The sequence below is a fragment of the Myxine glutinosa genome, chromosome 5 (genome assembly GCF_964187855.1).
Source record: "Myxine glutinosa chromosome 5, kmMyxGlut1.1, whole genome shotgun sequence".
NCBI lineage: Eukaryota > Metazoa > Chordata > Myxini > Myxiniformes > Myxinidae > Myxine > Myxine glutinosa.
Genome location: NC_136265.1, coordinates 130,551,305 through 130,574,742, shown reverse-complemented (window position 1 = coordinate 130,574,742; position 23,438 = coordinate 130,551,305). Strand labels below are relative to the sequence as shown.

At 35.5% G+C, this 23,438-nt stretch overlaps 1 protein-coding gene across 3 annotated transcripts in view; it reads left to right on the top strand.

The window, feature by feature from the left end:
- Nucleotides 1–23,438, top strand: part of LOC137427079 (CD276 antigen-like) — a 338,480-nt gene that overhangs the window by 291,038 nt on the left and 24,004 nt on the right. For all 3 annotated transcript variants that reach the window (XM_078778717.1, XM_078778716.1, XM_078778718.1), the window contains exon 5: nt 19,256–19,678. In XM_078778717.1, the coding sequence (XP_078634843.1) occupies nt 19,256–19,678 (423 nt within the window). The remainder of the gene's footprint in view (nt 1–19,255; nt 19,679–23,438) is intronic.

The window sequence follows — 23,438 nt, the reverse complement described above, 5'->3', positions numbered from 1 at the left end:
GTTAAAATATCTTAATAAAGAACCAAACTCAAACATATTTTTTGTTAATGTATTAGACGGTGAGGAGAGTTGTAGGAGAATTAAATTATTTCCCACACATAAACAAATATTTGTAGGGTCGTTGTTTGAGTGGGTTATATTCACCAGATGATATTAAGAGTAAAAGGTTAAAAGGTTCATAAGGTCAGAAGGATCACAGGTGTTTAAGTGGTCTAATGAATAAGGATAACATGTCAAAAGGTTAGAAGGTTCGTAAAGAACAGGGTGAGAGAAATAGAGGTCTTTAGGGGCAATGAGGGAGGGAAAGAATTAATATGGAAGTGAATGGGTCAATGTTTGAGTGGGTCAAAGATTAATCTGCCAGATGATATGTAGAAGAAGGATGATAGGTCTATAAGAGAAAACAAATATTTGTAGTGTTTGAGTGGTCTAATGAACAACATTAAGGATAGGTACTACAGACAAAAGGTTCATAAAGATGAGGGTGGGAGAAATAGAGGTGTTTATGATTTTTGAAAAAGACAAGGGGGTAAATGACATTAGATAGGGATTTCCCATGTTAAACGGAGGTGTCCCAGAAGCAACATTATTACACTACTGGGGTCAAATGTGATGTAAAGGGTCGAAAGGGATCTAGGGGGTATAAAGGGTCGAAAGGGTCTTAAAGGGTCGAAAAGTTCTAAGCGGTATATTAACGTGTAAAGGGTCTAAATGAGTTTAAAGGGTATAAGGGTTGCCTTTATTTAAGGCTTGGCCTCGATGAGCACTATATAGTCCATGACTGGAGCCTTCAACATAAAAAAAATGTTTTTTAAAAAACCTGAAAAAAACATTCAAACTAGAAAGCATCTGAAAATGCAAAGCCCGCCCGCGTGAGTTTGTATTCAAACGTCTTCTTCGTCTTCCGTATGCTCAAAACAACTAAGAGTTTAAAAAAAATACAAAATGAAAATTGATGATTTTTGCAGCCTTGACCTTTGACCCTTCGATCTAAAAGCAATCAGCTTCTAGCTTTTGATAGGTGAACCAATTCAGTGACCTAATGTGTAAATTCTTAAAATTTAAGGTCATTCAGATGGAAATTGATGATTTTATATGATGTTGACCTTTGACCTTTTGACCAAATTATTAATTTGCCTTCTCCATATCATAATAAAGCTTTGATGAAAATTTTATGACAAAACTCAAATGGTAAATTTCAATTTTAGGTTAATTGGATGAAAATTGATGATTTTACGTGAAGCTGACCTTTAACCTTTTGTCAAAATTATTATTTTGCCTTCGTATTATCATAATAAAGCTTTGCTGGAAATTTCATGACAGTAACTCAAATGATAAAATAAAAGTTATGGTCTGGACAGACAGACACACACACAGACAGAAGTGATTAGAAAGCTCAGACTCCAATGCAAGGGACGGGCTAAAAAAAAACGGTGGGTTGGCCTCAGGAGATGGAACAGAGGTCCACCGGAATATTGGGTCTCAAAATATCCACCTCCGTTTGTGTGTGTGTGTGTGTGTGTGTGTGTGTGTGTGTGTGTGTGTGTGTGTGTGTGCATGTGTGGATGTGTGTGTGGATGTATGTATGTATGTATGTATGTGTATGTGTGTGTGTGTGTGTGTGTGTGTGTGTGTGTGTGTGTGTGTGTGTGTATGGATGTGTGTGGATGTGTATGTGTGTGTGTGTGTGTGTGTGTGTGTGTGTGAGTGTGTGTGTGTGTCTGTGTGTGCACGTGTGTGTGTGGATGTGTGTGTGTATGTGTGTGGTGTATGTGTGTGTGTGTGTGTGTGTGTGTGTGTGTGTGTGTGTGTGTGTATGGATGTGTGTGGATGTGTATGTGTGTGTGTGTGTGTGTGTGTGTGTGTGTGTGTGTGTCTGTGTGCACGTGTGTGTGTATGGTTGTGTGTGGATGTGTGTATGTGTATGTGTGTGCGCGCGTGTGTGTGTGAATCTTTTGTTTATCATGGTAAAATGTGTATTTCATCTCTCATTTGGGGAACTTAAATGGTTAATGTCATGTTAAAACCTGATGTGACGGGTAGATAACATCTGGCGATGACGTCACAGCTGGCACATATTTGCATGGCTTCCGTATCTCAAAATTTGGTACTACAACGCTGTTTCTATCCCTAATTCATGCAAAGACCCTCCGGCTCTTCACCAGTGGAGGAGTTTTAGTCAGTTTCAACTCGACGGGGACAAAATGGAGGAGCAGCTGAACTTTCCAATAATCACGTGTTCTGTATAAAAGACCCTGTATGTGTTACAATCCAGACTACAATTGGTGTGGTTTTAGAAGCTAAAGAAAAGTTTTCCGAGGAAGGGTGAATGCCCAAAACGTCCGTTTTACTTGGTTTCCATGGTTGTGCACATTACCTTTACAAACTTTCACTTTATAAAACCTTTCATTATAAATGATATTGTTATGGCGCTGGGGACTGGGGGTTAACACGAGGTGGTTCCTCACACCTGCTCGAGGTGGTTCCTCACATCTGCTCCCTGACCTCCGGAGCTAAGGTCACCAGCACCAGGCCACAGATAACTCTGTGCCCCAATAGGCGCCCGCGGAACTACGTAACTTCCGGTTAGTGCACCCTTCCACAACAGTCACGTGATTGGATACGTTGAAAACAAACCACAAAAGGGCACGTGTTACAGCCGGAAATTATGGAAACGGTGTTGGTTATTTGATCATAACTCGCTTAATTCTTGTCTGATCTTTAAAATTTTAACTTTCCGACAAGCTAGAAGTAATTCTCTTTCTAACAATAATATGACGCTACTGCAAAGCCGCAACGAGCCGGCGAAGCCAAAGCCTCTATTGAACTTTTTTGCAATTGTTTATGCATACTTCCGCATCCGCAAGATGGCGGCCTCCATGGAGCGATTTGGTGCGTCAAAGCTTCGAAATTCTCAAAGTATCCAGCAAAATCTGGCTTTTCAACATAATACGCGTTCATTCACAACACCGGCTTCGCCGGCTATAAAGTTTTATGAAAAATAATACGAAATATTTGTATAGCCGGCCGTGGAACTACGTAACTTCCGGTTAGTGCACCCTTCGCGACAACAGTCACGTGATTGGATATGTTGAAAACAAACCACAAAAGGGCACGTGTTACAGCTTACTTCCGGTAGTCTCGCCCTCACCTATGGGTTGTTAGGCAACTGCAGACATCGGTTAGGATAATTGGGTCTAACATGGTCCCCTCACCTTTATGTCAAGGTACATACATGTTGGTGACCCAATGACCTCAGCTAAGGACCGAGCCCTCAGCGTTCACTCACCTTCCAACTACTATTACTAATCTGGCCGAGTGCACCATGAGTGAACACTGGTTCCAAGATGGTCAATCCAGAGGATTATTGCTAATGAGATTAGTTGTTACTTATTGGAGATTCAGTTCCCAATACAAGTTTAGGGGTTAATTACTATCAATAATGAAAGAGTGAAGAGTCGAACGAACAGACGGACCAAAGGTGGGAATGAGCCGGTCGTGGGTTGAATGAACAGAGGGAATGAAAGTGAGAGAATAGACCGATTGAATAGATGGATTGAAAGCACAACCAAATGTGGTTTTGAAGGAAAGATTGCTGGAATGGACAGAGTGGATTGAAGCACAGACCGAATGGGAATTGGTGGAATGAACCGAATGGGAATTGAAAGAAAGAATTTAGTTGGAAATGGGGAGACACAACACCTGGAATACATAGACTGACTAACCACAATGCATGTTTCCATTCCTGAACCCCTCAAAAATGGGCAAAGGTCTACCTTTACATTGATTAAGAAAGAACTATTTCAGGATGCCTATAGTGTACTGGATGCACTCCCCCTGGGGGTACATTTTCCAAAACCACAACAACATATTTACATTCTTATCCTTCACAAACCATTCCATTACAAATGATGCATTTACATTCTTATCCTTCACAAACCATTCCATTACAAATGATGCATTTACATTCTTATCCTTTACAAACCATTCCATTACAAATGATGCATTTACATTCTTATCCTTCACAAACCATTCCATTACAAATGATGCATTTACATTCTTATCCTTTACAAACCATTCCATTACAAATGATGCATTTACATTCTTATCCTTTACAAACCATTCCATTACAAATGATGCATTTACATTCTTATCCTTTACAAACCATTCCATTACAAATGATGCATTTACATTCTTATCCTTTACAAACCATTCCATTACAAATGATGCATTTACATTCTTATCCTTTACAAACCATTCCGTTACAAATGATACATTTACATTCTTATCCTTTACAAACCATTCCATTACAAATGATGCATTTACATTCTTATCCTTTACAAACCATTCCATTACAAATGATGCATTTACATTCTTATCCTTTACAAACCATTCCGTTACAAATGATGCATTTACATTCTTATCCTTTACAAACCATTCCGTTACAAATGATGCATTTACATTCTTATCCTTTACAAACCATTCCATTACAAATGATGCATTTACATTCTTATCCTTTACAAACCATTCCATTACAAATGATGCATTTACATTCTTATACTTCACAAACCATTCCATTACAAATGATGCATTTACATTCTTATCCTTTACAAACCATTCCATTACAAATGATGCATTTACATTCTTATCCTTTACAAACCATTCCATTACAAATGATGCATTTACATTCTTATCCTTTACAAACCATTCCATTACAAATGATGCATTTACATTCTTATCCTTTACAAACCATTCCATTACAAATGATGCATTTACATTCTTATCCTTCACAAACCATTCCATTACAAATGATGCATTTACATTCTTATCCTTCACAAACCATTCCATTACAAATGATGCATTTACATTCTTATCCTTTACAAACCATTCCATTACAAATGATGCATTTACATTCTTATCCTTTACAAACCATTCCATTACAAATGATGCATTTACATTCTTATCCTTTACAAACCATTCCATTACAAATGATGCATTTACATTCTTATCCTTTACAAACCATTCCATTACAAATGATGCATTTACATTCTTATCCTTTACAAACCATTCCATTACAAATGATGCATTTACATTCTTATCCTTCACAAACCATTCCATTACAAATGATGCATTTACATTCTTATCCTTTACAAACCATTCCATTACAAATGATGCATTTACATTCTTATCCTTTACAAACCATTCCATTGCAAATGATACATTTACATTCTTATCTTTTACAAACCATTCCATTGCAAATGATGCATTTACATTCTTATCCTTTACAAACCATTCCATTACAAATGATGCATTTACATTCTTATCCTTCACAAACCATTCCATTGCAAATGATGCATTTACATTCTTATCCTTTACAAACCATTCCATTACAAATGATGCATTTACATTCTTATCCTTTACAAACCATTCCATTGCAAATGATACATTTACATTCTTATCCTTTACAAACCATTCCATTACAAATGATGCATTTACATTCTTATCCTTCACAAACCATTCCATTGCAAATGATGCATTTACATTCTTATCCTTTACAAACCATTCCATTACAAATGATGCATTTACATTCTTATCCTTCACAAACCATTCCATTACAAATGATACATTTACATTCTTATCCTTTACAAACCATTCCATTGCAAATGATGCATTTACATTCTTATCCTTTACAAACCATTCCATTACAAATGATGCATTTACATTCTTATCCTTTACAAACCATTCCATTGCAAATGATACATTTACATTCTTATCCTTTACAAACCATTCCATTGCAAATGATGCATTTACATTCTTATCCTTTACAAACCATTCCATTACAAATGATGCATTTACATTCTTATCCTTCACAAACCATTCCATTGCAAATGATGCATTTACATTCTTATCCTTTGCAAACCATTCCATTACAAATGATGCATTTACATTCTTATCCTTCACAAACCATTCCATTGCAAATGATGCATTTACATTCTTATCCTTTACAAACCATTCCATTGCAAATGATGCATTTACATTCTTATCCTTCACAAACCATTCCATTGCAAATGATGCATTTACATTCTTATCCTTTACAAACCATTCCATTGCAAATGATACATTTACATTCTTATCCTTCACAAACCATTCCATTACAAATGATGCATTTACATTCTTATCCTTCACAAACCATTCCATTACAAATGATGCATTTACATTCTTATCCTTCACAAACCATTCCATTGCAAATGATGCATTTACATTCTTAGCCTTTACAAACCATTCCATTGCAAATGATACATTTACATTCTTATCCTTTACAAACCATTCCATTGCAAATGATGCATTTACATTCTTATCCTTTGCAAACCATTCCATTAAAAATGATGCATTTACATTCTTATCCTTCACAAACCATTCCATTGCAAATGATGCATTTACATTCTTATCCTTCACAAACCATTCCATTGCAAATGATGCATTTACATTCTTATCCTTTACAAACCATTCCATTGCAAATGATACATTTACATTCTTATCCTTTACAAACCATTCCATTGCAAATGATGCATTTACATTCTTATCCTTTACAAACCATTCCATTACAAATGATGCATTTACATTCTTATCCTTCACAAACCATTCCATTGCAAATGATGCATTTACATTCTTATCCTTTGCAAACCATTCCATTACAAATGATGCATTTACATTCTTATCCTTCACAAACCATTCCATTGCAAATGATGCATTTACATTCTTATCCTTTACAAACCATTCCATTGCAAATGATGCATTTACATTCTTATCCTTTACAAACCATTCCATTGCAAATGATACATTTACATTCTTATCCTTCACAAACCATTCCATTGCAAATGATGCATTTACATTCTTATCCTTTACAAACCATTCCATTACAAATGATGCATTTACATTCTTATCCTTCACAAACCATTCCATTGCAAATGATGCATTTACATTCTTATCCTTTACAAACCATTCCATTGCAAATGATACATTTACATTCTTATCCTTCACAAACCATTCCATTACAAATGATGCATTTACATTCTTATCCTTCACAAACCATTCCATTGCAAATGATGCATTTACATTCTTATCCTTTGCAAACCATTCCATTACAAATGATGCATTTACATTCTTATCCTTCACAAACCATTCCATTGCAAATTATGCATTTACATTCTTATCCTTTACAAACCATTCCATTGCAAATGATACATTTACATTCTTATCCTTCACAAACCATTCCATTGCAAATGATACATTTACATTCTTATCCTTCACAAACCATTCCATTGCAAATGATGCATTTACATTCTTATCCTTTGCAAACCATTCCATTACAAATGATGCATTTACATTCTTATCCTTCACAAACCATTCCATTGCAAATTATGCATTTACATTCTTATCCTTCACAAACCATTCCATTGCAAATGATACATTTACATTCTTATCCTTCACAAACCATTCCATTGCAAATTATGCATTTACATTCTTATCCTTTACAAACCATTCCATTGCAAATGATGCATTTACATTCTTATCCTTTACAAACCATTCCATTACAAATGATACATTTACATTCTTATCCTTTACAAACCATTCCATTACAAATGATACATTTACATTCTTATCCTTTACAAACCATTCCATTACAAATGATGCATTTACATTCTTATCCTTCACAAACCATTCCATTGCAAATTATGCATTTACATTCTTATCCTTCACAAACCATTCCATTACAAATGATGCATTTACATTCTTATCCTTCACAAACCATTCCATTACAAATGATGCATTTACATTCTTATCCTTCACAAACCATTCCATTGCAAATTATGCATTTACATTCTTATCCTTTACAAACCATTCCATTGCAAATGATGCATTTACATTCTTATCCTTTACAAACCATTCCATTACAAATGATACATTTACATTCTTATCCTTTACAAACCATTCCATTACAAATGATACATTTACATTCTTATCCTTTACAAACCATTCCATTACAAATGATACATTTACATTCTTATCCTTTACAAACCATTCCATTACAAATGATGCATTTACATTCTTATCCTTTACAAACCATTCCATTACAAATGATGCATTTACATTCTTATCCTTTACAAACCATTCCATTACAAATGATGCATTTACATTCTTATCCTTTACAAACCATTCCATTACAAATGATGCATTTACATTCTTATCCTTTACAAACCATTCCATTACAAATGATGCATTTACATTCTTATCCTTTACAAACCATTCCATTACAAATGATGCATTTACATTCTTATCCTTCACAAACCATTCCATTACAAATGATGCATTTACATTCTTATCCTTTACAAACCATTCCATTACAAATGATGCATTTACATTCTTATCCTTTACAAACCATTCCATTGCAAATGATACATTTACATTCTTATCTTTTACAAACCATTCCATTGCAAATGATGCATTTACATTCTTATCCTTTACAAACCATTCCATTACAAATGATGCATTTACATTCTTATCCTTCACAAACCATTCCATTGCAAATGATGCATTTACATTCTTATCCTTTACAAACCATTCCATTACAAATGATGCATTTACATTCTTATCCTTTACAAACCATTCCATTGCAAATGATACATTTACATTCTTATCCTTTACAAACCATTCCATTACAAATGATGCATTTACATTCTTATCCTTCACAAACCATTCCATTGCAAATGATGCATTTACATTCTTATCCTTTACAAACCATTCCATTACAAATGATGCATTTACATTCTTATCCTTCACAAACCATTCCATTACAAATGATACATTTACATTCTTATCCTTTACAAACCATTCCATTGCAAATGATGCATTTACATTCTTATCCTTTACAAACCATTCCATTACAAATGATGCATTTACATTCTTATCCTTTACAAACCATTCCATTGCAAATGATACATTTACATTCTTATCCTTTACAAACCATTCCATTGCAAATGATGCATTTACATTCTTATCCTTTACAAACCATTCCATTACAAATGATGCATTTACATTCTTATCCTTCACAAACCATTCCATTGCAAATGATGCATTTACATTCTTATCCTTTGCAAACCATTCCATTACAAATGATGCATTTACATTCTTATCCTTCACAAACCATTCCATTGCAAATGATGCATTTACATTCTTATCCTTTACAAACCATTCCATTGCAAATGATGCATTTACATTCTTATCCTTCACAAACCATTCCATTGCAAATGATGCATTTACATTCTTATCCTTTACAAACCATTCCATTGCAAATGATACATTTACATTCTTATCCTTCACAAACCATTCCATTACAAATGATGCATTTACATTCTTATCCTTCACAAACCATTCCATTACAAATGATGCATTTACATTCTTATCCTTCACAAACCATTCCATTGCAAATGATGCATTTACATTCTTAGCCTTTACAAACCATTCCATTGCAAATGATACATTTACATTCTTATCCTTTACAAACCATTCCATTGCAAATGATGCATTTACATTCTTATCCTTTGCAAACCATTCCATTAAAAATGATGCATTTACATTCTTATCCTTCACAAACCATTCCATTGCAAATGATGCATTTACATTCTTATCCTTCACAAACCATTCCATTGCAAATGATGCATTTACATTCTTATCCTTTACAAACCATTCCATTGCAAATGATACATTTACATTCTTATCCTTTACAAACCATTCCATTGCAAATGATGCATTTACATTCTTATCCTTTACAAACCATTCCATTACAAATGATGCATTTACATTCTTATCCTTCACAAACCATTCCATTGCAAATGATGCATTTACATTCTTATCCTTTGCAAACCATTCCATTACAAATGATGCATTTACATTCTTATCCTTCACAAACCATTCCATTGCAAATGATGCATTTACATTCTTATCCTTTACAAACCATTCCATTGCAAATGATGCATTTACATTCTTATCCTTTACAAACCATTCCATTGCAAATGATACATTTACATTCTTATCCTTCACAAACCATTCCATTGCAAATGATGCATTTACATTCTTATCCTTTACAAACCATTCCATTACAAATGATGCATTTACATTCTTATCCTTCACAAACCATTCCATTGCAAATGATGCATTTACATTCTTATCCTTTACAAACCATTCCATTGCAAATGATACATTTACATTCTTATCCTTCACAAACCATTCCATTACAAATGATGCATTTACATTCTTATCCTTCACAAACCATTCCATTGCAAATGATGCATTTACATTCTTATCCTTTGCAAACCATTCCATTACAAATGATGCATTTACATTCTTATCCTTCACAAACCATTCCATTGCAAATTATGCATTTACATTCTTATCCTTTACAAACCATTCCATTGCAAATGATACATTTACATTCTTATCCTTCACAAACCATTCCATTGCAAATGATGCATTTACATTCTTATCCTTCACAAACCATTCCATTGCAAATGATGCATTTACATTCTTATCCTTTGCAAACCATTCCATTACAAATGATGCATTTACATTCTTATCCTTCACAAACCATTCCATTGCAAATTATGCATTTACATTCTTATCCTTCACAAACCATTCCATTGCAAATGATACATTTACATTCTTATCCTTCACAAACCATTCCATTGCAAATTATGCATTTACATTCTTATCCTTTACAAACCATTCCATTGCAAATGATGCATTTACATTCTTATCCTTTACAAACCATTCCATTACAAATGATACATTTACATTCTTATCCTTTACAAACCATTCCATTACAAATGATACATTTACATTCTTATCCTTTACAAACCATTCCATTACAAATGATGCATTTACATTCTTATCCTTCACAAACCATTCCATTGCAAATTATGCATTTACATTCTTATCCTTCACAAACCATTCCATTACAAATGATGCATTTACATTCTTATCCTTCACAAACCATTCCATTACAAATGATGCATTTACATTCTTATCCTTCACAAACCATTCCATTGCAAATTATGCATTTACATTCTTATCCTTTACAAACCATTCCATTGCAAATGATACATTTACATTCTTATCCTTTACAAACCATTCCATTACAAATGATACATTTGCATTCTTATCCTTTACAAACCATTCCATTACAAATGATACATTTACATTCTTATCCTTTACAAACCATTCCATTACAAATGATGCATTTACATTCTTATCCTTTACAAACCATTCCATTACAAATGATACATTTACATTCTTATCCTTTACAAACCATTCCATTACAATAGATGCATTTACATTCTTATCCTTTACAAACCATTCCATTGCAAATGATGCATTTACATTCTTATCCTTCACAAACCATTCCATTACAAATGATGAATTTACATTCTTATCCTTTACAAACCATTCCATTACAAATGATACATTTACATTCTTATCCTTCACAAACCATTCCATTACAAATGATACATTTACATTCTTATCCTTTACAAACCATTCCATTGCAAATGATGCATTTACATTCTTATCCTTCATAAATCTTTCATTATTAATGGCATACAGTATGTACATTGTTATCCTTTATAAAAACCTTTTATTGTTAATGACATATTTGCATTCTTATCCTTTACAAAACCCTTCAAAAATTGAACAGAGATCATATACAGGTATTAATTTATAAATGATATACAGGTATTTACATTCTTATCCTATTTTCCCCACAGAAACACAGAGTCAGGACACGAAGTTCTGCACAATAGAAAATACAATGAAACTCTGTGCACCACTTGAGGTGAAAGGTGTTCAGGGTGAGGATGTGATTATTCCTTGCCGGTTTAGTCACAATGAAGGAAGCAACATAAAACAACTGAGTTTGGTTTTCAAAAAATATCATTACTACCAGTACCAGTACGTGATTTTCCGAAGCTCCACAAAATATACACATTCGAGTTTCGAAGGGAGGATTCAAACCGTGGGAAACCCAAGTGAAGGAGACGGGTCGGTGAGGATCAGAGATCTGAAGATGAAGGATGAGGGGACGTATGGGTGTCGGTTTGAGTTTGACAAGCGGCATTATAGGTGGGGACGTTGGTATCGTGTTGGATTTGAACAGAGATCAGAGAAGCGAACGAAGGTTCAAATTGATGGTGAGTTTTTTTTGTTACGAAATATAAATTATGATGGATAATAAATATTTGTTAACATGTTATTTTGTTCATCAATCTTGCTATCCTATACATTGAATCACGAACTGTATCAACCCCCCACTTGGTACTCCCACTCACCTTGTCTATCTGTATGTCACGTGTCCTGTTTTATATCCACACCAGTGACAAGGAATTTGAATTAAAACTTGGTACAAGTATTATAATGAAGTAATAACGTGGGCAGAGGCATATCGGTCGACTTTGTGACGTCGAAAGTGTCGTGATAGTTTGGATATTTAAGGAGTTATACACTGTTTTTAATAACAAAAACAAACACATCAAAACATACAAACTTGTTCTCCGCTTATGCACCGCCTTAAAGGGAAACTAAACAAACAACCTAACATCAAACATGAACTGTAACGAGTGTTATATTTTATAAAAGAGGAGATAAATAACATCTAACTGGTTAACTTTCATTACCGTGGGAGTTGAACTAAAGATGTTTGACCTCAAAGGGATTCTCAGTTCTCACCCAAAAGTGAAAATCCCTGGCAGAATTCCCACTCCAGATTATCAAAAGCAAATTTGCGAAATAAAGTTTGAACTTTTTCATTGCACTTTTTGTCGAGGAAAACCATTGTAACCATTTTTAAATGATTCGGTAACTTATTTAATCCGTAAATCGTGTTTAAAAATCTGTTAAAACGATCCTCATTTATATTCCAGTTCATTCATGTTAGGTGGTGCAGGATCATAAGAGGACAAAGTGTAATTACAATAATCCATTTAACACTGATATAACTCAATGTTCATCGGACGTTTAATAGAAACCCCTAAACATAACCCTAAAGTGGGTCCAGCACCTAACTAAAACGTTTAGAGAAAGTTTACCTGCAACATTGAAATTATGTTGTTGTCAAACGTTTCCACAACGTTGTTTCAACGTTTTTCACGTTACTCAACAAAATAGCAGGAAATGCGTTTTCTCCACCTCCACCAACATCTCCCACACTTGGAATGCTCGCAAAGTTGAGCGGAATGTTTGTAGATCACAACACGTTGATTGGTATAACGTCAGCCCAGTACCTAACTAAAACGTTTAGGGAACGTTTTCCTGCAACATTTAAATAATGTTGTAAAACGTTTCCACAACGTTGTTTCAACGTTTTTCGCCTTATTCAACAAAATGGCAGGAAATGCGTTTTTTCAAACCTCCACCAACATCTCCCATACCTGGAATGCTCGCAAAGTTGAGCGGAATGTTTGTAGATCACAACACGTTGATTGGTATAACGTCAGCCCAGTACCTAACTAAAACGTTTAGGGAACGTTTTCCTGCAACATTTAAATAATGTTGTAAAACGTTTCCACAACGTTGTTTCAACGTTTTTGACGTTACTCAACAAAATAGCAGGAAATGCGTTTTCTCCACCTCCACCAACATCTCCCACACTTGGAATGCTCGCAAAGTTGAGCGGAATGTTTGTAGATCACAACACGTTGATTGGTATAACGTCAGCCCAGTACCTAACTAAAACGTTTAGGGAACGTTTTCCTGCAACATTTAAATAATGTTGTAAAACGTTTCCACAACGTTGTTTCAACGTTTTTCGCCTTATTCAACAAAATGGCAGGAAATGCGTTTTTTCCACCTCAACCAACATCTCCCATACCTGGAATGCTCGCAAAGTTGAGCGGAATGTTTGTAGATCACAACACGTTGATTGGTATAACGTCAGCCCAGTACCTAACTAAAACGTTTAGGGAACGTTTTCCTGCAACATTTAAATAATGTTGTAAAACGTTTCCACAACGTTGTTTCAACGTTTTTCACCTTATTCAACAAAATAGCAGGAAATGCGTTTTCTCCACCTCCACCAACATCTCCCACACTTGGAATGCTCGCAAAGTTGAGCGGAATGTTTGTAGATCACAACACGTTGATTGGTATAACGTCGGCCCAGTACCTAACTAAAACGTTTTAGGAACGTTTTCCTGCAACATTTAAATAATGATGTTGTAAAAACGTTTCCACAATGTTGTTTCAACGTTTTTCACGTTACTCAACAAAATGGCAGGAAATGCATTTTCTCCACCTCCCCAACATCTCCCACCCCTGGAATGCTCGCAAAGTTGAGCAGAATGTTTGTAGATCACAACTCGTTTATTGGTATAACGTCAGTCCAGTAACTAACTAAAACGTTTGGGGAACGTTTTCCTGCAACATTTAAATAATGATGTTGTAAAAACGTTTCCATAATGTTGTTTCAACGTTTTTCACCTCATTCAACAAAATGGCAGGGAATGCGTTTTTCCACCTCCACCAACATCTCCCATACCTGGAATGCAGCCAAAGTTGAGCGGAATGTTTGTAGATCACAACTCGTTTATTGGTATAACGTCAGCCCAGTACCTAACTAAAACGTTTAGGGAACGTTTTCCTGCAACATTTAAATAACGTTGTTATAAAAACTTTTCCATAACGTTGTTTAAAGGTAAACATGTTTGAAGGTGAAAGTGAAACATTTTAAAAACATTTATAGAACGTTATTTTTTTTCGTTACCTAATTACGATAATTCGTTGTCATTACGTTGTGTTTGCTGGGCAGATATCAAACCTCTCTCCTCTCATAAACCTTGATTTCTGTATTTTACAATAACAAGGAATAACAAGGAACTTTGATACAGGAGAGGGTCATTCGACCGATCATACCTGCACTACATCAACACCATCTACCATATAAAAACACAATGTCAGTTTGTGTGTTTGTCTGTCTCCCTTCATAAGAGTAGGTTTTAAAGATCAATCTTAACACGGGTGTGTATTCACTACGGTCTATTTTTAAGGATAAAACAAACTCGAAAAACATTTTCCATAAAAGAGTAATTATGTCTCTTCTATTGGAATTGTAGACGGTGGCTTGCAAACCGAACCTCAAGGGTGGTGTACAGAAGCGTTTTTTTTTTTAAATAACAATAAATACAAGGTACAGGCAGGTAAAATTTGCTGCACGTGATGTGCAACGTGCGCAGAGTAAAACGAGTGTTCATTTACGTCTTTAGGATGTCTAATAAATAAAGAAGATATAAGCACACCTGACACTTGGCTGAGGCTTCAGACTTTGGCACGCTCACAAGCCCACACCGTCAAATAAACTGTTCCAACCCATCATTTTTGATGGGCTTTTTACTAGTTATTAAATAAATAGCCCCTTGGGGGACTGACAGTTATTTCCCCATGATTTCTGAGAAGATTTTAAAATAAATTACCTGAATTTGAGGCAAAATCCCTCTTTTCAGCCTCTTATTGAGGTGGATCTGAATGGGGAGCACAACCCTATGAGACCTTACTTTTCTGATGTATCGTAGCAAATTTGGTCCATATCGGTCATATAGTTTGTGAGGAAAATATGTTTTTGCTCAATTTGAGGGATTATGGGAGGGAGCCCGTGGCCCCCTTTACAGGGGAGGTACAGCCATGGGAAGCACAACTAAAGGTTAGGGTATGGTCACAATGCCTCATGGTCAGTTTTTATGGTTTCTGAGAATAAGATTTTAACAATGAAATACCAATTTGGGGGGGGGGGGGGGGGAAACCCCCTTTCACCCAATTTAAATGGGCGGATTCAAATGGGGAGAACAAGGCCATTGGACCTTACCATTCTGATGCATTGTATCAAATTTGGTCTGTACCGCTCAGGTAGTTGTGGATAAGGTGTTTTAGTGAAAATGAGGGATTCTGGGAGGGGGGGGGGCATAGCTCCTTTTCTGGGAGAGGTGGGAATACAACCAGAGCACAACTTTAGTTTGGGGCACGCGCCGGATGCTTCATGGCGAGTTTGGTCTAGATCTATCTGGCGGGTTCTAAGCAGAATATTTTTGAATGAAATACCAATATTTGGGGCAAACCCCCTTTCACCCGCTTTATAAGGGGCCCATCTGGATGGGGAGCACAATCCTATGAGACTTTTCTGTCCGAATACATCATACCCATTTTGGTCCATATCGGTTGGGTCGGTTGTGAGGAGAAGATGTTTTAGTCAAATGTTAATGGACGTACGTACGTACGGATGGACGGTCAGTTGGGACCCACTCTATGTGGTTATTTAGGAGAAATAACTTAAATATAGGTTTTAAATTTTTGTGGGGATGGGTGGTGGAGAACGGGGGACAAAGTTGGTTTTATGGTGAGGAATGCACAAACACCAACTACACGTTATCTTTAGACAAAACCTCTCATGTTTTATTGTGTAACTAGCGATACCATCCGTCACTTCACTGATGGGAATACCAATAGGCCATTGGCTACTACAGCTGCGCACAAACCTCTGACACTCTCTATTTTTGATGCCCTAGACCTAGAGTATCCTGAACATGAAATCAAATGTTAACATTCCATAAGTTGGGACGAACTTGTCATTTTGGATCAATATTTACAGATACCCTCCAAACGCGACAGTGATCGATTCACGTCACACTGAATTTGACGTGACTCGTATGCTTCATACTTTGGTAATTTGTGGGGTCTGTGATAAGATTTAAAATCACCAACTCCTCAAAGATAGTGAGCTTTATTGTCATCAATCATCCACATCATCTACAAAAAGGAATAATAACATATTTAGAATACGTTCATAGAATGTGCAATGTGCAAGCCATATATGAAAGATGCGACATTTAAAACTTACCAGCTCAAATTCAGTCACAAGTAAAGGAATTCACTCGCTGTCGCAAGCCACCCTTTTATAGGCAAATCGTACCTGGCAGGAGTAAATTCCCTGTCAGTGGATTAAGGGGTCTTACTCCTATTGAGAGGAGTGGTCCCAATTGTATGACCATGCATTGTGGCCCCTCGGGGGCATGATGCATGCATTTGAATGACCATGTGCTTCCCCCTTGGGGTTGAGGCGCATGTGTATTGTTATTGGGACAGCCTTGTTGACGTTGTGCCTTGACCATGGGGTCAAGGTGCACGTCCAAGGCTGTTCAAATGTTTGACTTTTTACCTTTTTTCATGTAAAAAAGGCAGGCCTTAGTGCTGGCCCCATAAGCACCCTTTTATAGGCAAACCGCGAGGGAGGGAATTACACAGATCTTCGCTTTTTATTTCATCACAGGGTCATTATCTCAATAATATAGGTACGTACCAATGAGGTGCCAAATGAAAGCTTAGCTTCTGTTGGTTCTTTGGAAATTAATATTATAATGTTACAGAAATATTGTGTAATTGTATTGTGTGTTTGTTTAATTGTATGATGATAAAAATGTTTATTGTATGATAATAGAAGTGTTTATTTATTGTATGATGAAAATAAAAATGTTTGTTTATTGTATGATGATAAAAATATTTATTGTATGATAATAAAAGTGTTTGTTTATTGTATGATGATAAAAATATTTATTGTATGATAATAAAAATGTTTGTTTATTGTATGATGATAAAAATGTTTATTGTATGATAATAAAAATGTTTATTGTATGATAATAAAAGTGTTTGTTTATTGTATGATGATAAAAATGTTTATTGTATGATAATAAAAATGTTTGTTTATTGTATGATGATAAAAATGTTTATTGTATGATAATAAAAGTGTTTGTTTATTGTATGATTATAAAAATGTTTATTGTATGATAATAAAAGTGTTTGTTTATTGTATGATGATAAAAATGTTTATTGTATGATAATAAAAATGTTTGTTTATTGTATGATTATAAAAATGTTTATTGTATGATAATAAAAATGTTTGTTTATTGTATGATAATAAAAATGTTTATTGTATGATAATAAAAGTGTTTGTTTATTGTATGATGATAAAAATGTTTATTGTATGATAATAAAAATGTTTGTTTATTGTATGATAATAAAAATGTTTATTGTATGAAAAATAAAAATGTTTGTTTATTGTATGATAATAAAAGTGTTTGTTTATTGTATGATGATAAAAATGTTTATTGTATGATAATAAAAATGTTTGTTTATTGTATGATAATAAAAGTGTTTGTTGTATGATAATAAAAGTGTTTATTGTATGATAATAAAAATGTTTATTGTATGATTATAAAAATGTTTATTGTATGATAATAAAAATGTTTGTTTATTGTATGATAATAAAAATGTTTATTGTATGATAATAAAAGTGTTTGTTTATTGTATGATGATAAAAATGTTTATTGTATGATAATAAAAATGTTTGTTTATTGTATGATAATAAAAATGTTTATTGTATGAAAAATAAAAATGTTTGTTTATTGTATGATAATAAAAATGTTTATTGTATGATAATAAAAGTGTTTGTTTATTGTATGATGATAAAAATATTTATTGCATGATAATAAAAATGCTTGTTTATTGTATGATAATAAAAATGTTTATTGTATGATACTAAAAGTGTTTGTTTATTGTATGATAATTAAAATGTTCATTGTATGATAATAAAAGTGTTTGTTTATTGTATGATGATAAAAATGTTCATTGTATGATAATAAAAGTGTTTGTTTATTGTATGATAATAAAAATGTTTATTGTATGATAATAAAAGTGTTTATTGTATGATAATAAAAATGTTTATTGTATGATAATAAAAATGTTTATTGTGTGATAATATAAGTGTTTGTTTATTTTATGATAATAAAAGTGTTTGTTTGTTGTGTTATAATGAAATTGTTTATTGTATGATAATAAAAATGTTTATTTTATGATAATAAAAGTGTTTGTTTATTTTATGACAATAAAAGTGTGTTTATTGTGTTATAATGAAATTGTTTATTGTGTTATAATAAAAGTGTTTATCATGTCATAATAAAAGTGTTTATTGTGTTATAATAAAAGCGTTTATTGTGCTATAATAAGTGTTTATTTTATGATAATAAGTGTTTGTCATGTATTGTATGTTGGAGTGTATTCTGTATATTAAGAGTTTTCCTATTCATCCCTCATTTTGGATAAGACTGTATAAATGGTTAAATTAGATCGTGAGTGATATTTACATCTCAAACTCTCTTCCTTACAGGATCACACATCCATGAGACGTACAACTGTACAATGGAAGGGACAAAGAAACTATGTGTTCAACGGGAGGTGATGGGTGTACGGGGCGAGGATGTGATTCTTCCCTGTCGGTTTAATCACAGTAAAGGAAACAACATAATAAATCTGAATTTGGTTTTGTCTAAATATTTTAGTTCCGGACACAATGTGGTGATCTTCAACAGCTTCAATAATGATACAGATGGAGGTTTCAATGGGAGGATTCAAACGGTGGGAAGCCTAAGTGAGGGAGACGGGTCGGTGAGGATCAGATATCTGAAGATCGAGGATGAGGGAACGTACAGGTGTCGGTTTGAGTTCGATGAGTGGAGGTCTGCTTTGAGTAGTTGGCATCATGGTGCATTAGAAGCAAGAAAAGGAAAAGAAACAACGGTTCGAGTTGATGGTGAGTTTTTATTGCAAAATAACTGTATGGTAGTTAATAAAAATTTGTTAATAAACAAAATTTAAAGGATATGAATCCTTATGTTCAATATAATTCATTTTTGACCTTTTTTGTTTCACCCCCGATGAGTTGTCAGCCATTTTGGATGTTTATATTATGGGCCCTTTCAATCCATCCAGAGACTACAAACAACTAGAGGTATTTCTTTCATATTCAGCACAGTTATCATGTGTCATGTATGCAATAATATTTAAGCCATGAGGAAAGTCAAATTATTTTGGGATCAAAGCCAAAAGTCATGGGAAACTATTTTGTTTCTGAATTTTGGAAATTTACAAAATTAATTTATGGAAGAGAATGACACAGGATTGTAATTGCTTTCCTGAACCATCACTTATTTATATACGCCGGACCATCTCCACTTCTATCACACAACGTTTAATTGTATATTAATTTTATATGCTTTACTTTCTCCATTACTCACACATACAGCTTTGAATTAGATTTTATGTTATATACCCTTTTTATAATCAAAATCAACACACAAGTTATATTTATTTGTAGAAACTTTACCATCTCCACTGTGGATACACAACTCTTCCATATTTATTATTTTTACGAGGATAAAGCCCGTCAAAAATGGCGGGTTGGAAAAGTTTATTCGAGGGTACTGAATTCCAATGTCTGAAGCCGCCTCGGCCAAGCATTAGGTGTGGTTTTATCTTTTTTATTTATTGGACATCCTTCAGACGTCAATGTATAATTATATTATAATTATATTATATAATTATAATTATATATTATATAATTATAATTAATTATAATTATATATATATATATATATATAATTATTAATATATATAATTAATGCCAGGAGGGTTGACTCAGCCTGTCATCCTTCCGAGGTCGGCAAATTGAGTACCAGATTGCTGGGATGAATGATCATGGTGTGTACCCCGATTTAGAATAGGTACACCGTATCCCTGCGCATCGTAAGAGCGTGACCAAGGGTTGGCGTCAGGAAGGGCATCCGGCCATAAAAACATTGCCTCAAACAGGGAACGGGCCCGCAAGGCTAACCCCTGCTCTAGCGGGGAAAATGGCCTTAAAACGATCATTCATTCATTTCATTCATTCATATTCATTCTTCAGACGTCAATGTACACTTGGTTTACTCTGTGCGCATTTCACATCACATGCAGCGAATTTCACCTCCCTCGCCTCGTATTTATTGTGATTTCAGGGTCTTTTCAGTCTTATGTGTGTATGTATGTATGTATATATATATATATACATATATATATATATATATATATATATATATATATATATATATATATATACATTTTTTATATTTATATTTATTTATATATATATATATATATATATATATATATGTATATATATATATATATATATATATATATATATATATATATATATATATATATATATATATATAATTATATATAATTATATATATACATATATATATATATATATATATATATATATATATATATATATATATATATATATATATATATATATATTGGTACGGAATCGGGCGACGGCACTCCCCTTACCGAGGGGGGTTTAATCCCCTCGTCTTGTTAAGCTGGCCATCTCCATTCCTGGACCCACCCCGCTCCTTTGTGGGATAGGATTGGCCAAGGTGATTGGTCAAGGGATTCACGGACACCTCCGCCAATCCCTCCACAAAGCAGGTGGATGGCCCCGCTCGAATCCCGGACAAGATGGTATTTGCCGAGCGGTTTAGCAATCCGAAATCCGAGCCGTTATCAATGGACTAACCCCGATTATAAAGCGTTTGGCCAAAAATCGTGCCACAGGTACTTAATTGAAAGAAAAGACTAAAGCGATCAGATGAGAGGAAGCCAAAGAACCAACAAGGGTAAAGGAAGAACACAGGTTTATGTCTATCTACAAGAGGAAACGAAAGAAGGGCATTTATACAAGAAATGGAAGGAGCAGGACACAGAGCAAGCTTATCTACACAGGCTTACTTATCCCCAGGACAATACAGACAGAACGAACTCACTTACACGAATGGGAGAAAATGGCAATGGTAAAGATGGCAGGGGGAGAAGAATCCAGGCAGATGGTTCGGCAGGAAGGTCCGGGGCAGATGGGTCAGGCGTTGACGTCCACGCTCACGGTTCACGCTCCGGCCTCGAGGCGAAAACCCGGCAAAACAGCTTCGCGTCTCACCGACCGGCAATAGGGCCGAGAGGGTCTCGGCCTATTGCCGCAATACGAGCACCCCCTCCCGTCTCTCTCTCTCGGTTCAGCTGGATCACTCCTCTCTTTGTCCTAGTTTTGCTCTGCCGTATCTGCTCTCCCGTATCTGTTGCCGCCGAATCCCTTCTCTCTCATCTGCTCTTCATGCTCCCTCACTCATCTGTGTAAGCGGTCCCTCACTCCTCTTTTTATTGCCCTCCCCGAAATCAAGCCGCGGCTACGAGGGCACGCCTACCGGGTCGCTCACCGCGGTGCTGATTGGCTGTTAGGGCTGGCTGACTCCACCTCTGATGACGATGTGGGGCCACGCCCTTCTTCTCCGATCCTGGCCTCGTGGGCAATGGAGGTTTGGTGGTGAAGAAAACAGCCCAAATGTCACTGGCACTTGGCAGAGGCAATTTGGGAAAATTGAAAAGGGGTCTATCTTATTTGATTTGATGCAACGCAGTCAACTATTGGGAACAGGTCCTTAACTGAAACACATACTAATGACATAACTATTGAGAGGTCCTATGGTGTCCTACGTGTTGCAATGTGGACTAACTGAGGTGCAATTATTTCAATTAACAGCCAATTAAGGGGAAATGTACACAGGGGTTATTTATAAGGGAATTTACTACTAAATTTACATGTGAAGGTTCTAAAAACCGCAACAATATATATATATATATTGTTGCGGTTTTGAGAATAAAGGATGACCCCCCCTCATAGGTAGATGCGCCACAACATGTAGCCTCGCTGTAGTATAGTTATTTCTTGGTGAATGTAAGGTAGTCTCCTTTCCTGTGTTAGTTTTGCGTTGAGCAGGCCTGTGAGTAGGGCGGTCTTTTGGGCTGGAAATGCCACGTGGTAGGCCTTCAACAAGTCTGGCAAGGCCGAAGGGAGGCGCTGCAGAGGGATTTGCCGGTGAGCCACGAGCCGCCAATCAGAGCTCGAGGGGAGTGGCTCACCACGGCAACGGGAGGCGGAGCATGGAACATTCGGGTAAGATTTGGGAGGTGCCATATAAGTCCCTGCCTCGAGCCCATTAAAGAGAGTTCGTCTAGCAGAGTGAGAGAGAGAGAGAGAGAGAGAGAGAGAGAGAGAGAGAGAGAGAGAGAGAGAGAGAGAGAGAAAGAGAGAGAGAGAGAGAGAGAGAGAGCGATAGGGTAAGTTGGAGTCAGAACGCATGAGAACGCAAGGAGAGCGCAAGGAGTCGAGTTGAGCTGCAGAACGAGTGAATTGAATTGCCTATTGTACACGAACTTGTCCCGTGCCCCATGCCCTGCACTCTGCGCTGTATTAATCACGCGCTCGAGAAGACGACCCGTGCCGGGCCACAGACGCGCGATCTCCTCCTGCCTGCTTTCTCCTGCATACGAGCCGTGACCGCCAGAGGGCCACGCAAGGCGAGCTGTCCCGGAGTGACTGGCAGCCAGGCGCGTTTGGCACGCGAACTTCCTTTCTTCATTTCCCCATGTGCGTGAGTGGGCCCTGTGTCTGGGCCTAAGTAACATTG